At 42.0% G+C, this 17,226-nt stretch overlaps 1 protein-coding gene across 1 annotated transcript; it reads right to left on the reverse strand.

Annotated features, from left to right (window-relative positions):
• Positions 1-566: 566 nt before the first annotated feature.
• LOC139050294 (uncharacterized) lies at positions 567-16,891 on the reverse strand. The gene is made up of 10 exons (XM_070526526.1): positions 16,365-16,891; positions 11,571-11,681; positions 10,352-10,446; positions 10,066-10,245; positions 6,815-6,908; positions 2,878-3,036; positions 2,506-2,712; positions 2,310-2,445; positions 1,364-1,437; positions 567-836 (listed from the first exon to the last, which is right to left on the reverse strand). The coding sequence occupies exons 1-10, from the start codon at positions 16,491-16,493 to the stop codon at positions 567-569; spliced, it is 1,455 nt and encodes a 484-aa protein (XP_070382627.1). The 5' UTR covers positions 16,494-16,891.
• Positions 16,892-17,226: the final 335 nt, after the last annotated feature.

Consider the following 17,226-nt stretch of genomic DNA (forward strand, 5'->3'; position numbering starts at 1 on the left):
TTCATTACAGAGACATTAAAGAGAAACAGTAAACCATTTTAGACTGATAAAACAATCTTTCAGAACTTTGTATTCATGAACATTGTGGCAATAAGCGGATTAATAGAAGAGAAAATGAAGATTTAACTTTCATTTTTCAAATTTTATGTAACGCGCCACACATCAGTGTGAAGTCGTACTTCAACTAAGTTTATTCTTTGACACCTTTAGAACAGAATTCATCAATATTGGCCAGTAGAACATTAACTAGACCCAAACAGACACCGTCAAATTTCATAGCACAGCGAGCTGGTGCAGGAATTATAAGGTGGTGGTGGTGACACCAATTTTCGTTTTTGCAAGTTATCTGGCTTATCAAGCCAATTCTAACGGTAAGAGTTTTTTTTTCGGTGTTGTCGAATGATTTGATAGAGCTCAAATGAATTTTGAAAGAATTTTGCCCTTTTAAAGCAAGCACTGTGCTACATGGCTTGGGCAACCTGCCGGCCACAGAACCCAGAAGTACTTTTGTTAGGCAAAATAATTTTTAGACTTTTCTGAGGATATCCATCCAAAAATTTTTTTGCCTAGCAAAAGTTCTTGTAGAAGTTTACTAGCTCCAATGCCTTCACCCGTGGCTTTGTGTGACTCAAATCTAGAAAGCAGTGTTCAATGAATGTTAAAATCCTGTGGGCCTTCTTTGGGTATATCACATGGAATACCCAGAACGAAGCGAAAAGGCAGGCCAGGCCTGCCAGCAGTGATGACGTGACAAACAGTCGCTGCGCATCGATGTGTAGCGCGAGGGAGCCATCAGATGCCCTCTGGAGGCATGGAGTTAGTGGGACCGCAGCTGTCTGTGGAACAAAACAGAAATTAACAAAAAATTTATTACACAAACCTAAGGTCACTCTATAACAAGACCCTAATTTTGATGGTTACAAAAAAGCAAATGCCTTGTTTTATTCATTCATAAAGTGTGTGTTATATTTAAGTTTTCCTAAAAGGGGGCATGTTTAGATGTGGAAATAACTTTGTCTTACTGAAAGTCACAGCATATGTGCGCAAAGCACACAATTCAGAAATACACTAACCAAGACCTTAAATAAAAGCTAATACACTGGGACTGCACAAAGCATGGTCATTAAATTTTCGCTAAGCATTAGTTTTCGGCAACAGATGTCAGATGAAATCAGTGTTTAGGTTCCCTTGAGCAAAAGGGTCAGCAGCTCCCATCTAGAGAGGGAAGAGCAGACGCGCAGGGCCCCCAGAAAGTTGATAGGTAGAAACAGGCCCCACATGCAGTCCAAAAGGAGATTAACACAACTGTGCTCCAGTGCAGCTATTGCATGTGTTAATAGCTCCTCTGTCTTGAAGCACTTACCTCTATTAAGATAGCATCAAGCGATTCATTGCAGCGGCCTGCAATGAAGTCGAGGACGCCAAGCACACCATCCTCTGCAAACAGTGAGGGACACACTTCAGTACTATTTTACTCTCAAGACTTATGAACTATACATACATTTTATGTAAAGAAAGAAATTAGCTAGAGCTATGCATGTATCGGCATAGTTACTTCATGCATAAGGCTATAAAGGGACAGGGCACACATCTTGCCATTTCTGTAGCGCTGCTGCATGCTGGGCTTGTTGGCATGCAAACTTCTATATTCTTGCGCAAGCACACAGGGACAAAAGGTAGATGCATGCACCACATCCAAGTCTTCATTTTATCTCGGTCTGCTTATGCAAGAATGTTATCCAAGTTGTAGTTTTTGCTATAAACTTTTAATGCAACAGTTGTTTGCAATGCTGTTATATTATTGCAAAGCTGTTTCATATTCATTGGAAAGTGTACCCATGCCGTGTAGTCAACATTCCTGGCCATCTCAAGCACACCTTAGACAGCATATCACAAAGAAAACAGCTCATTCTTAGTGTTCAAGAATCCAATCCAGATGTTAGTAACCTCATGCAGATTTCTAGTTTTGAATCAGAAAATTCAGTGTGGTGCCAGAACTACATCTTTAGAAGACAGTTACCAATCAGAATCATCACATGAAGTCACATTAAGCAGGCTCCTACAAACTCGGCATGCTCTCTCATACTGGTTAATCGTCTACAGCTTGAAAAAACCTGTTGTAGCTTGCATGTGAAATAGTAAAGAAGTTACTTGCTCTGGGTACATTTAGCTTAAGTGAAGAAAAGTAATTATGCAAAAAATTTTATTATAAAGTGACTCATGTATATACAGAAATGGTTGATCCCTGAAAGGAGTAGCAGTTTTGTCAACACTGAAAATCTATAAAAAATAGAAACACATAAAATTACCAGCAGCCATGGCAGAGAACCGCACAACCTCGTCCTGCTCCGCGTGGTCTAGAATGATGCTGCACAGACGGCTGCAGCCTTGCTCAATACTGTCGAGTATTGTTCTCTTGAACAATATGTTGAACTCCATCAGCAGCTGAAAACGGAACCATTATGATTAGCATGAATGGCATGAAAATGTTAAACATAAGCATACCGAGTGTTCTGTTGCCAGGAAAGGATACTGCAGGAGCGCCTCCGACAACGTGACTCGCCGAAGGCACTCGTGCCGTTCCTTGGCTGTTGCAAGAAGACGTGGCCGCAAATCTTCTGGATCAGCAGTTGCAAAATGTTCCTGCAGCCACTCGTTATGTTTTTGTCGCGACTCCAAGGTCTCTCCATAAATGATGAGGTCATTGTTGTTCTGCAATATGTAAAACCAGCACCTCAGTGACGAAACTTTGATAGTTAAAGGAAAAATATCAGTGAAACAAAAAACAGCCAAAAGATGTGCACCACTGACAACACTTTACCTGCATTTTTCAGAGGGGCATGCAAAACAAAACAGAAATAATTAACAAACACTAACAGAGAGGCGGCATAGCTTCTTGTTCGCCACCTCCACCACTGGCTCCCTGGGAGTTTTGCGGTAGCTCTGGGCCCGAACCGCTTGCATTTCCGACGACACATTCACTGCCTTCTTTCTGTTGTTCTTAAACTTGTTCTTGAGGGCAACTTTCCACGATTCCTGTAGTATATTTGAACAAAGATGCATAAAAGACAACTTTCGTTACTTTAGTGCATAAAAACACACATGAATTCCAGTTGGCTAAAGAAATGTGTATGCATACCTGGAACAAAAGCCTGTTACCTGTTACAGTGCATCGCAAACAAATTTTTTTATAGGTACTTGTTCTATTTATACCATTTCATTCTGTTGGATCTTGGTTGTTTTACTTGTGTAAGTGTAAGATTGCCACCTTTACAGACTCGCGCTGCCCTTAGCAGATTACAACACAGTCAGATTGACTGTCCAGTTGTGCGCAGCATTAATGACTCTGCCAACAAAATTGTCTCATATGACATATCTCTCGTTGCCCAACGCATACCTTCACACATAAAGATCGCCACAAATAATGAGGCTGTTCGGCTGGCTTCACTTGCGCTCATAACAGCTGTGCCTGCCCTGAAATATTGTGCAAGCTTGATGAAGCTCGTCTGGTGATTTGTCAACACCTACTCAAGCAGCATCCAGACTAGCGCGTCGCAAATGGACTGTTCCCACCCCATGTTCGCGATCAAGGCTTGCCTTGTCGCACTAGAGCACTACTACTCAAGCTAAGGGTTGGCTGTGTGAACATGTGCGAACGTTTATAATGACAAGGACATGTGGCTGGTCCATCGTGTCCATTGATACTGTAGTGTCCTGCTTCCACTGCACAGCGCACGTCGCTTGTGAGAGAATGTCACCTTCTTGGCCTGCAGTGTACGACACTCAACGAATATTTGTACCCCAGTGGTTGTGCGTTTCGACGCAGTCAGGTGCACCACTCTTACTTTTTTTAAAAGAATCTACCTTAGGGTCATATTTGTAGCCTATTTCTGTTTCCGGGTGACAGGAACTCTGGCACTATTTTTTCTATTTCGACAATATTTAGTGGCGTGACCTGCAGTGACCGGCCCTACTGTGTGCGACCTGTATTGTGTGCGTTCTACCTAATTTTTTGACATATGTAGTCTTTCTTTTATCTTCCATCCCCTTCTACCTATCTTCTATTGCTGTTGCTGTCTCCTGTTTTCTGAAGAGTAAGCAGGCGTTGTGCCCCTTCCGGTGCCAGCCTGCTCTTCGCATCCCTTACCTGTCTAGTATATATACAGGTTGTTTCCGCAAGCACTTTAAAGAAATTTCAAAGGTTTCCTGGGGCAGATAGCACAATTCTGGTTCATGAGCTGGTCTATTCAATGAGACAGACATTACTTGCGCAAAAAATCGAAATGCATAATCAACTTAAAAGGACATCTTGTTGGGCGAGTTGGTCACAATCCATCTTGGGTACTAGGTGCGAACACACACAAGACGCAAGGTAGGAGACGGGACAGAGCGCCACTTACAACTGCTTTATTCGGAGGCATACCACACACTTATATAGCCGTCTTAGGCGCAAGGAACGCAATCAGATCAAGATTGATATGGAAGCGAACTGGTTAAATATTTCTCAGCCATACATAAAGATGTTCACGGATCGCTGATGCACATACTTCCTTTCTTTTCGAAAAAGAAATGGCTTGCAATGCACCGTTGAAGTGCCTGAGGGTAACTGCCTACAGTTTCAAGATATAAACGTTGAGTTTTGTACGGATCAGATTTGTTGGGCATATGCACCTCGTGCAAAAAAAGAGCTCCTGACATGCGACTCCACCCATTTGAAGTTAATAAAAAGGGGGATTGCTTCACTTTGCCTGAAATCCGCCCTCGGAAAATCGTGTCCTCACAGAATGCAGTTTTAGCTGGCAGAACCAATTGGCTAGGCTGTCTCCAGCTGGATTCCCTGATTCGATTGTGATGGCAGTCGCTTATAGCCTAGTACAAAAAATGAGTGCGGCTGTGAGAGCTGAGGAAGATCCCCCTCGAGATGAGGTGGTGAGGCCTGTGGTGGTGCCCTATGTACACAATATGGCCCACAATTTAAAGAAGGTTGCTAGCAGACATGGGGTACCACTTGTGTTTTCAGCCCCCAAGAAGCTAGGAAGCCTTCGCTCTCGTATTGAAAGAATATGTGAAGATAAAAAACGATGTGGCACCAAGCATGGGAGACCGTTCATGAAGTGCACCGAAGGTGTCGTGTACGAAATTTCCCTCTTATGCGGCCGCTCCTAAAAGGGGCTAATTGAGCCCTGCGTTAACGACCGAATTAGGGAACATGAAAGAAATGTAGAGCAAGATAAAGAAGGGCCAAACATATCCAAGCACATTAAGTCCTGCCCATCACGCTCTTGTGAGCCATGCTTTGCAGGGACGCGTATTCTAGCAAAGAGTAAAGATAAAAAAGCTCAGGAAGTAATTGAAGCTTTCTTTATCACAAAGAAAGGAAGCATGTGTGTCAGCGACCCATCAAAATCTTTATATATGGCCGATAAGAAATATTTAACCAGTTCGCTTTCATATCTATCTTGATCTGATTGTGTTCCTTGCGTCTGAGACGGATATCTAAGTGTGTGGTGTGCCTCCAAATAAAACGGTTGTAAGTGGCGCTCTGTCCCCTCTCCTCCCTCGTGTCTTGTGTGTGTTTGCGCCTAGTGCACAAGATGCATAATCGACTAATTAACATACATTCCCTAATGACATTTTTGAACTGATTACCTTGTGTCCTGTATTGCAATTTACAAATTTAGCAGTGGAGTTCGCAAGGCGGATCCATCTGGAACGAATTCACAGTATGACACCAGTTTCAAGATATTAATTCCCGAAAGTTGCGGAGAAATGCATTGGCATTCCAGTTACTCTCCTCATGAAACATCGTTATATGCATTAAAGCACGAAAGTAACTTGAATGCCAATGCATTTCTCCTCAAAGTTCGGAAATCAATATCTCAAAAGTGGTGTCATCCTGAGAATTCTTTCCAAGCGAATACGCCTTGCGAATTCCACGGCTAGAATTTGTAAACTGCAATATGGGCCATGAGGTAATTAGTTAAATCTTATTAATTATTTAATTAGTAGATTATGCATTTCAATTTTTTGTGCAGGTAATATCCGCCTCTTTAAACAGACCGGCTCATGAACTACAATTGTGCTATATGCCACAGGCAACCATTAAAATTTTGAGTGTTTGCTAAAACACCCGGTATGGTTTCAAAACAAATAATGTTACTGTGCATGAAAAAAAAATTTCAAGTACTAGTTCTGTTATGCAAAAAAAGTAAGGCGTGCAGACAGGACACAAGAGAACTGAACAACATGCCTCACTTTTTTTTGCATAATGAATCCTTACCAACTAGCTCAGCTTTCTGTCGTTCTATACTAGTTCTGTTTCTACCATTTCATTCTGTTGGATCTTCCTTCTTTTACTTGTGTAAGTGCACACAGGATACATAACGCTGAGAACACCATGAAGCTTTTAGCGATGTATGGTACCAGCACACCACCAGAGATTTGAACTTTGTAGCACGAGTTTCCCAGATTTTGACATATTCTATCCATTTCCTGGATATAATCTGAGCTTGTTGCATATTACATAGAAAGACTCGGCTATTTGAGGTGCCTGAGTGAAGTTACACACTATTCAAGGTTTCTGAATTAGGCTTCCTAGTTTCATAAACGCTAAATCATTAATGCCCATCCTCATCTCAACATTGCATTTAATAAACTGCGCATCTTCCTTCTTGTTGTCCTTGCCTGATTATAAGACCCTGCAATGAGCTCTGCCACACCACATCAATCCAGCTGTCAGAACAACTGCATAAGACCTCAATGTGGCACTTATGTACTAAAATGGGAAGGAAAAGATGGCAAAAGTTTTACTCACCATGCCACTACCTTTCTTTACATTGTCACGCAAGTGCGGATATTTTTGAATCAGTTGTTCCACAGCAGTGCAGTAAAGCTCCTTAGAAGGGTACCTATTCAGAAGAGATGTATCAATATGTTTGTATTATCAGTACAGTATGAAAACATCTCAGGAAAGCACTAAAGTTGTAAAGAATCTTCAAAAAGCCAATTAACGCAATAATTATTTCTTAGGTATATTATAAATGGTCGAAATAAATTATAATTGGTTATCAGCCCCTGACTCAACATAGGCCAACCTGCAAACCACTCTATGTCCAAGCAAAAAAAGAAAAAAGATTCATGTCAGACAAAAAGTTTCATTTTAAAGGAACTCAGGAAATACACTACGCAACTTCAGTTTCCTACATCCATGAATGGAAGCATTTAAACATACACACATGCACACATACATCGGCAATGCAGTAAGCTGTTTATAAAAGCGCAGGATGCAAGTGGCACTACACCTCTGTTAAGGGCATGCAACGCATCCCCTCAGTCACTGTACACATTTGTAGACACGACTTATTTTTGCCATATCTGTGCAGTTGTGGCAAGGAATAGATCATAAAAATTATGCTTAAGGTAAATTGAATGTTCTTTTTACCTCAAGTACCTCCGTTGTACTGAGGAAAATCTATCGCTACCGAAGATCGCTTTGGAGAAGGCACTACAGTGTTTGACGGGTGGTGTAACAGGGGACGTTTCTGTAGCAATTGCGGAATTTTTTTTTCTTTCTAGTAATGCTTGCAACCAATAATGAACTTGCACAAGTAATCCATGCTAGTCTAATTCGTGACTGAAGGGGCTATCTCGCTTGTTAGTCAATTGCTACTCTTTGGCACTTACATTATAACCTATTAAGGTAGTGAGACTATTCTGCCTGCAAGTCACCTTGCAGAAGCAGAACTTATGTGTGAAATTGCATTGTGGTGTAAGAATACGTGGAACCAAGAAGGTGCCACCCTCCAGCTTATTTTATTCACAACAATATAGCCACATTAATATGCATCTGCCTGCAGTAGCATTAACACATACCTACAAAAACTACACCCACATTGCAACACTTGGACTAGGCAATGCACACAACAGCCACCCAAGTATAAATCTAGAAACTAAATTTCTTCATTAGCAAGCACCAAAGAAGCTACGCTGGCACATTTGTAATGACTACGCCGGATGTCTTTCACGTTTTCTTAACACAGTGAAAGGCATCCGTAATCACATCAGTGACACTTTAGATGTTCCTTCTCGTGTGGGTTTTTTGAGAAGTTATTTTGCTTTTCAGTTATGAACCAACTAGCCTGAGAATAAGTGTTTCTGTTTATCTGGGCTCAGCACTTTTTTCTTGCTATTGGAATGCTACTTCAGGCAGTATAGAAAGTGTTTCAGTGAACACTTGCAAACATATTTAAAGGTTGCCTGTGGCAGATAGCACAATTCTAGTTTATGAGCTGGTCTACTCAAAGAGGCGGGCATGCAAAAAAAATTTTAATGCCTTATCGACTAAGTAATAGAAGTGCACTAATTTAGTTTTCTTAACTAGTTACCTTACGGGCCATATTGCAATTTACAAATTGTAGCCATGGAGTTTGCAAGGCGGATTCACTTGGAACGAATTCTCAGGATGACACCAGTTTCGAGATATTGATTCCCGAAATTTGTGGAGAAATGCATTGGCGTTCTAAGTACTTTTGTGCTTGAATACATAAAACGATGTTTTTTAGGAAAGTAGTTAATTAGTGAATATTAATTATTCGATTATGCATTTCAATTTTTTGTGCAAATAATATCCGCCTCTGAGTAGGCCAGCTCATGAACTAGAATTGTGCTATGTGCCCCAGGCAACCTCTAAAAATTTTTTTTAAAGTGTTCGCTGGAGCACCCAGTATTAAAAACAGTTGTACCCTCCTGAATAGTTGGCCTGGTGCATTCTGTGTGCTTCAGTTCACCCTTCAGGTTAGATAAATTTGCAATCGATTTCCTGATAGTCTGGTACACAACAAAATTGTGAGCATAGCACTGAGTTCCAACAGCCTCTCAGTCACTAGTGCTGTGGACTGCCATGTGTTCATTGCAATGTCAAAGAATATTTTCACTGTAGTTGCCTAGAGCTTGTTCGGCTACGCGATTACTGCACCTTGCAATGGGCCTTGAGACGGTTCGTATTGCAATATCAGTTGGGCACTCAGATTTAGATCGCTTACCAGTTCAACTGGTTTTTTAGCCAATTCCCTGCACTAAGTAAGCAGTTCCACCTGGTTCACTAGTTGTTGCAGCTGGGAACCCGTTAATAAATCACCGCATCTAGTAACAACCAGCTGAATATTTTTTACTATTGCACAGCATATACAAAATTTATTACTTTTTGACCATGAAAAAAAATCATATTCTTCGTTTACCACATATCTTAAAACTAAAGAAAGGCAAGAAGAACCTGGAGGAAGCTGTGGGAAGTGTTAGTACAACCAAAACCACTAGAAGCTTGCGGAGAAATGTGTGAAAACTATCCCGAGGTTAAATAATGTGGAAGCTATGGCTGTCAGAACTTTCCCTTATAGAGAGTATATACGTGTCTGCAATATCACACAATACTAAAATCAACAGCTGTTCCAGTTTATAAACATAAGTTCTCATATCTCAATTCAACACTAAAACACTGCACGAGAAATTAAGTTTTTTGCTGTAATACACCGCTTGTGCAAAAGCAAAAAAAAAGTTGAAACGGAAAAAAAAGAAAAATAGACGCGCGTCATTAGTACTGTGATTCAAACTGCCTGCCTTGACACCAAAGGTGAATGCCCTAACGACAGTGTTACGATGGGAGCCTGCTTTCTCTTGTTTCATGAAAAAAAGAAGGCAGCAGTACCATGACAGAAGTCTTAGCAGCACTGTGAGAGGCTTACCACAGATGGTTTACCACCAGAAATAGCTGTGCTTTATATCAGCATTAACCTAGTGAAATTATTTTTTTATTTAGTGGTATAACTGGTTTATTGCCAAATTCAGTCACTCCAGACGGATAACAATAAGACCTATAAAAAAATTATTTGGCACCAGGTGCTTCGAACTACGAATTCTACAATACAGAAAGTCCACCAGTCATCAACATTAGGGACCAGCGTGATTGCTATCACTGCGGTCCTTAACAGGTGGGACTGGAGGCCAAATTCTATGCATGTCGACATAACATGGGACCATACATTAGGTTAATGCAAAAGCACTGCTTACCATACTATCTCGAAACAAGCTTGAAAAAGGCGGTTGATGATTGCTCGCCTCACCGGTCCCCCCACGGGCTCTTTCCGCTGTAGGACCTCTTCGTATGGGCCGAATGATGGCAATTTAAAGTCCAAATAGTCAAACTGCTTTTGAAGTGGCACATGCACCTCCACGATGGAGGAGCCATCGCTGAAAAGGATTGTTATTGTTAAGTTCACAAAATAGTAACTGCTTTTAGCTGCAGTGAATGACAAAGGGCCTTTCTGTGCCTTTTCTATGAAGTACCAGCTCTTACCTGAGACCAAGAACCTCATTAGTGGGGCCAGCATTGTCGGACGCACTTGAGAAGCTGGTGTCCGGGCTTGTGCACTGCACAGCAACCATGCTTTCCTGCAGCAACAGTTTCCGATTTGTACATTAACAGAGGTCCTCAATGAAAGAATCAATGTCACTTCACTAAGCTGTGCTTTCAATTAATAAATTCAAGCATATTGCAACACGGCCATTTGTGGTGATGGCAATAATTACAGCCCTTCGAAATTATAGTTAAACGTGACCTGTCGCAGCAAGGTACTTGAAATTGCTTGAAAACCTGACTTGGCTTAAAAGAATATTTTCCCTTTTAAATGTAAGATGCACCAGCTAATTCCAGCATAATAGCAAACACTACTAATACCAAGCAGCATGACAAGCTAGCAAGTCTGCAGAGTCAGCCAAATTCTATGTAGCATAGGTAAGAGGAACGAACTATGGATTACTTGAACCTGATACCTAAGCCTGAATCTGCACCTGCATCAGGTGCAGATTCATCAGGTGCGGATTCATCGGGTGCGGATTGAAAATTAACAGCTCCACATCCTGACTCCCTTGAATTTGAATGCCTCTACCAAATGTACCTTCCTTCTCCATCTCCTCTGACAACTAAATCAAGGAGATGTCATGTTTCCATTACAAGTATTGCGTCCTTTATTATTTTTTCTCTTCCATTTTCGCAGTGCGCCGCACTTACAATTATATTTTTCGCAGGTTCTGCATAAAATGATTTACCAAACTCACGTGTCATAGTCTGCAACATTGCAGGCAGTGCCTCTGATTTTCATACTCTGGCTAAATGTGGGACTCCCTTGAAAGGAAGGGCGCACAAGCTTCAAATTCAGATTTCAGCTGTATTTTGCAGCATGCAGTGGTTTGATACTTCACAAACACAATAAGTGTGTGTTCTACACACCAGGCTTGTGTGTTTGCATTGCCCTAACCTGATGAAGGGCCCTTTAACTTGTCTCCTTACCGGGTCATAGGAAATGGGTGAATTGGATCGACAGCTTTTCGACATGTGCTGCCTGAACTCTTCCACAAGCAACGCCATACACCGTATGAAATTTAGGCTGCACTTTTAACTGTGTCAAATTTTTCCATTTTTACCACACTGAGGAGACAAACAATTAAACACAAGCATGCTCTAAAGACAATCCCCTGGTGGCTGCTTGACTTCTATTTCAGAAGAATACACTCACATCTGTATGAGGCACTGTTTTTCTTGCCACCTTTATCTTCGCCTTGGTGGGAATTATGGCATCTGCCTCCAGGTCAATGAAGTCATCCAGATCGTCGTCGTGGATTTGGAGCTGAACAAAGCATTTTAATTATAAATATCAGTGTTTCTTGGGTGCACACATACTATTACAGCTCTTCCAATGCCTATCAGTGCAGCCTGCTCACAGCCCAAAAGAGCAAGAATAGAAACATATTACACATGGTGTAGACTCATGTTGTTACATCATCATCAGCAGCAGCTTGGTTACACCCACTGCAGGGCAGAGGCCTCTCCAATACTTCTCCAACAACCCCGGTCATGTACTAATTGTGGCCATGCCGTGCCTGCAAACTTCTTAATCTCATCCGCCCACCTAACTTTCTGCCGCCCCCTGCTACGCTTCCCTTCCCTTGGGATCCAGTCCGTAACCCTTAATGACCATCGGTTATCTTCCCTCCTCATTACATGTCCTGCCCATGCCCATTTCTTTTTCTTGATTTCAACTAAGATGTCATTAACTCGCGTTTGTTCCCTCACCCAATCTGCTCTTTTCTTATCCCTTAACGTTACACCTATCATTTTTCTTTCCATAGCTCGTTGCGTCATCCTCAATTTGAGTAGAACCCTTTGCGTAAGCCTCCAGGTTTCTGCCCTGTAGGTGAGTACTGGTAAGACACAGCTATTATATACTTTTCTCTTGAGGGATAATGGCAACCTGCTGTTCATGATCTGAGAATGGCTGCCAAACACACCCCAGCCCATTCTTATTCTTCTGATTATTTCCGTCTCATGATCCGGATCCGCCGTCACTACCTGCCCCAAGTAGATGTATTCCCTTACGACTTCCAGTGCCTCGCTGCCTATTGTAAATTGCTGTTCTCTTCCGAGACTGTTAAGCATTACTTTAGTTTTCTACAGATTAATTTTTAGACCCACTCTTCTGCTTTGCCTCTCCAGGTCAGTGAGCATGCATTGCAATTGGTCCCCTGAGTTACTAAGCAAGGCAATATCATCAGCGAATCGCAAGTTACTAAGGTATTCTTCATTAACTTTTATCCCTAATTCTTCCCAATCCAGGTCTCTGAATACCTCCTGTATACACGCTGTGAATAGCATTGGAGATATCGTACCTCCCTGCCTGACGCCTTTCTTTATTGGGATTTTGTTGCTTGCTTTATGGAGGACTATGGTGGCTGTGGAGCCGCTATAGATATCTTTCAGTATCTTTACTTACAGCTCGTCTACACCCCGATTCCGTAATGCCTCCATGACTGCTGAGGTTTCAACAGAATCAAACGCTTTCACGTAATGAATGAAAGCTATATATAAGGGTTGGTTATATTCCGCACATTTCTCTATCACCTGATTGATAGTGTGAATATGTTCTATTGTTCAGTAGCCTTTACGGAATCCTGCCTAGTCCTTTGCTTAACAGAAGTCTAAGGTGCTCCCGATTCTATTTGCAATTACCTTAGTAAATAGTTTGTACGCAACGGACAGTAAGCTGATCGGTCTATAATTTTTCAAGTCTTTGGCGTCCCCTTTCTTATGGATTAGGATTATGTTAGCGTTCTTCCAAGATTCCGGTACGCTCGAGGTCATGAGGCATTGCGTATATACAGGGTGGCCAATTTCTCTAGAACAATCTGTCCACCATCCTTCAACAAATCTGCTGTTACCTGATCCTCCCCAGCTGCCTTCCCCCTTTGCATATCTCCCAAGGCTTTCTTTACTTCTTCCGGCGTTACCTTTGGGATTTCGAATTCGTCTAGACTATTTTCTCTTCCATTATTGTCGTGGTTGCCACTGGTACTGTATAAATCTCTATAGAACTCCTCAGCCACTTGAACTATCTCATCCATATTAGTAATGATATTGCCGGCTTTGTCTCTTAACGCATACATCTGATTCTTGCCAATTCCTAGTTTCTTCTTCACTGTTTTTAGGCTTCCTCCGTTCCTGAGAGCATGTTCAATTCTATCCATATTATACTTCCTTATGTCAGCTGTCTTACGCTTGTTGATTAACTTCGAAAGTTCTGCCAGTTCTATTCTAGCCGTAGGGTTAGATGCTGTCATACATTGGCGTTTCTTGATCAGATCTTTCGTCTCCTGCGATAGTTTGCTGGTATCCTGCCTAACTGAGTTACCACCGACTTCCATTGCACACTCCTTAATGATGCCCACAAGATTGTCGTTCATTGGTTCAACACTAAGGTTCTCTTCCTAAGTTAAAGCCGAATACCTGTTCTGTAGCTTGATCTGGAATTCCTCTATTTTCCCTCTTACCGCTAACTCATTATTCGGCTTCTTATGTACCAGTTTCTTCCGTTCCCTCCTCAGGTCTAGGCTGATTCGAGTTCTTACCATCCTGTGGTCACTGCAGCACACCTTGCCGAGCACGTCCACATCTTGTATGATGCCAGGGTTAGCGCAGAGTATGAAGTCTATTTAATTTCTAGTCTCGCCGTTCGGGCTCCTCCACGTCCACTTTCGGCTATCCCGCTTGCGGAAGAAGGTATTCATTATCCTCATATTATTCTGTTCCGCAAACTCTACTAATAACTCCCCCCTGATATTCCTAGTGCCTATGCCATATTCCCCCACTGCCTTGTCTCCAGCCTGCGTCTTGCCTACCTTGGCATTAAAGTCGCCCATTAGTATAGTGTATTTAGTTTTCACTCTACCCATCGCCGATTCCACATCTTCATAGATGCTTTCGACTTCCTGGTCATCATGACTGGATGTAGGGGCGTAAACCTGTACAATCTTCATTTTGTACCTCTTATTAAGTTTTACAACAAGACCTGCCACCCTCTCGTTAATGCTATAGAATTCCTGTATGTTACCAGCTATATTCTTATTAATCAGGAATCCGACTCCTAGTTCTCTTCTCTCCGCTAAGCCCCGGTAGCACAGGACGTGCCCGCTTTTTAGCACTGTATATGCTTCTGTGGGCCTCCTAACTTCACTGAGCCCTATTATATCCCATTTACTGCCCTCTAATTCCTCCAATAGCACTGCTAGACTCGCCTCACTAGATAACGTTTTAGCGTTTAACGTTGCCAGGTTCACATTCCAATGGCGGCCGTTGTTACATTCCAACCTCTTAAGACTTTTTCCCCGAGCTGATGATGCAGTTTCCTATAGATATTTTTATCCATGTAATAGCTACACCCAAATTATCCAAGAACTACAAACAGGGTGGCTAATTACAACATGCATCTGAGTGCCACGTGCTTTATTGATCGGGAATGAATAAGGGCATGCAAATGGTGTCACATCATGTTGCATGCTATTAATATTTACTTTAGTGCGGTGATGTGTCATGCACCAGAGGCCTCAGGAGAGCACCTTGGCAAAGTAGGCGGCACAGAAAATACAGAGTGTTGAAGTGGCAATTATATGTGAACAGGAAGAAAGCAAACCTAGGGGCCCAATTTTTATTAGCCATTTCATAAGAAGCCAACAAAGATATATATAGGAACAACTATGCATAGTTGTGTTCTCATCCATTCTTATTTTCATTAATTTATCATTTATTTGACTCAATAAGTGCAAGTAATTTCTCCTATGCTGTCTTATGACTTGGCTTATGATATGACTACTAAAATTTGGGCCCTTCGGTTTCCTTTCTTCTCGCGCGCGCATATATATATATATATATATATATATATATATATACATATATATATATATATATATATATATATATATATATATATATATATATATATATATATATATAAATATGCGGTTTCACGTAGCTTGAGCAAAATTCGAGTATGCAAATGCCACATAGCTGAGAGATACTGAGATTATTTTTTGCGTCTGCATAATTAGATGATGTCTTAATAAACTTATCAATTATTATAATTAGATGAAAGGTCTAAATAAAAAAATTGTAGTGCAACATGAAAAACTCCCGATGCAGCTTTAGATGTTTTTCTGAACGTAAAAGAATCCCACGAATGCACGCAAAATTTCCGCGCGACAGGCCGCTTGATGCACTTTGCGTGTATTCGCGGGCATCTTTTACACTAGGAAAAGCACTTTTATATACCGCGTATTGAGCAACAGAAAGCTGTATCGGGAGTTATTCGTGTTGCTCTACAATTTTCTCACTTACACCATTCATATGATCATAACTGGGAAGTTTATTAAGATCAATTATCTAATTAGTCGGAATGCATAAAATATCTCCAAGCGACGGCAAACAACTTTACCTTGGTTCTGTCCAGCTACCAAGCATGTGCATGGTTCAAATTAGGTGAAACACCCTGTATGGCGCTGAAGCACGTGCCGATTCTTGGTAGTATTAAATTTTTGTCACGTTCCGAAAATTACTCTCACGCATGTAAATATACCACGTGCGGACAAATCTCACAACGCGAAGGATATGCATGTTCTTTGTTTCAACTAGTGGGTCAATGCAGCGATTGTCACAAGTATCTTGTAGCGCGAAAAAGAGACTAAGACAAAAACACAAATCGAAAGTACGGGAGCCTTCGTTTTTTCAGTCCATAATAGTTGTAACAAAAGTACCCGAAGTTGCTAGTTGGCATGCATTCATGCTTGGGAAGTTACAAGCAGCGAGAAAAAGCGCGCGCACATGCATAGAGAAAGGGATACAAAAAGCGCTTCTCTTGTCATGAGTCCCTCTGTAGCTGTCCGCGCTGCTTGTAATTTTCCAACTATGCATGACTACTCACGGAAGTGACACTATTAACCATCCAACCCAAATGCAAAGCTGTCAAGGTATTCAAGGTACTCACCAGTGTGTTCTCGTTGACGGGCACAAATGGCGCCAAAGCCGCCAGAAGTTCTGAATGGGCTCCTGTCGGCAGCACGAGCTTTTTACGCTCGCCTGTTTCCAAGATGGCTAAACACACTACCCCCGCCATCTCGAAAGGTACTACTGCCGGACGTCAAAGTTCGTAAGCTGGCGGGAACCGCGGAGCTCGGGAAGTGCGCGTACTCGTAGAAGCGCAACGGACGGCCGCGCACGTATGACCTTAGCGTAAGGAGCATATAGGAACTACTGAGCGCCAAAACGAGCAATCGCAGGGAATTGTGGGGCGCGCCGTTAGCTATAGTAGCTTCTGATTGGACGACGCGGCGGCATCAGCGGCATGCCCGGCGCGCGTATTTTTCTGCGCGGTTTCAACTGTTGATCGTGCGAAGCTTTCCGTCCGCTTTGTCGATCAGCAGTGTCGTACCATTCATGCCGCTGATTTCTGGGTATCAATTCGCTCTGAGCGCGACGATGACGAGCCAAGAAAAGCAAGAATACGCAGTTTTTCTTTTTCTTTTTTTTAAGGATACGCTGTTTTCACAAGCGAATTCTGGTTTTCGTTTCGGCAGCCTTTTCTGTTTCTGCCAGGTTTAGCTCTACGACATTTACCGCTGCTTCGACGCACCGTCACTGACTGCTGTGCCCGCGGGTCAGTCAGACGTACGGACTAAAAAGCTATCTTTATCCGATAATTTATCTAGCAAGGTTTCGACTTTTGCGCTGCTGCTTCTGTTTCCTTGCGCGCTCGTCGGGGAGTGGCTCAGAGCATGTGTGTGTGTGCGTGTGTATATATATATTTATATAAGGAATTGAGCCGACGCGAGAAACTCGTTTGGACCTTT

Source organism: Dermacentor albipictus, chromosome 10, assembly GCF_038994185.2.
Source record: "Dermacentor albipictus isolate Rhodes 1998 colony chromosome 10, USDA_Dalb.pri_finalv2, whole genome shotgun sequence".
Classification (NCBI taxonomy): domain Eukaryota; kingdom Metazoa; phylum Arthropoda; class Arachnida; order Ixodida; family Ixodidae; genus Dermacentor; species Dermacentor albipictus.

What these genes read in the sequence shown, in the direction of transcription:
- LOC139050294 (XM_070526526.1), bottom strand. Translation starts at nt 16,493, where the DNA reads ATGGCGGGGGTAGTGTGTTTAGCCATCTTGGAAACAGGCGAGCGTAAA. An exon ending in TAAAGAAAGGTAGTGGCATG is followed by an intron (nt 3,037 to 6,814) that starts GTGAGTAAAACT and finishes AATATACTACAG; the next exon opens with GAATCGTGGAAAGTTGCCCT. An exon ending in TCCTGGCAACAGAACACTCG is followed by an intron (nt 2,446 to 2,505) that starts GTATGCTTATGT and finishes TTCCGTTTTCAG; the next exon opens with CTGCTGATGGAGTTCAACAT.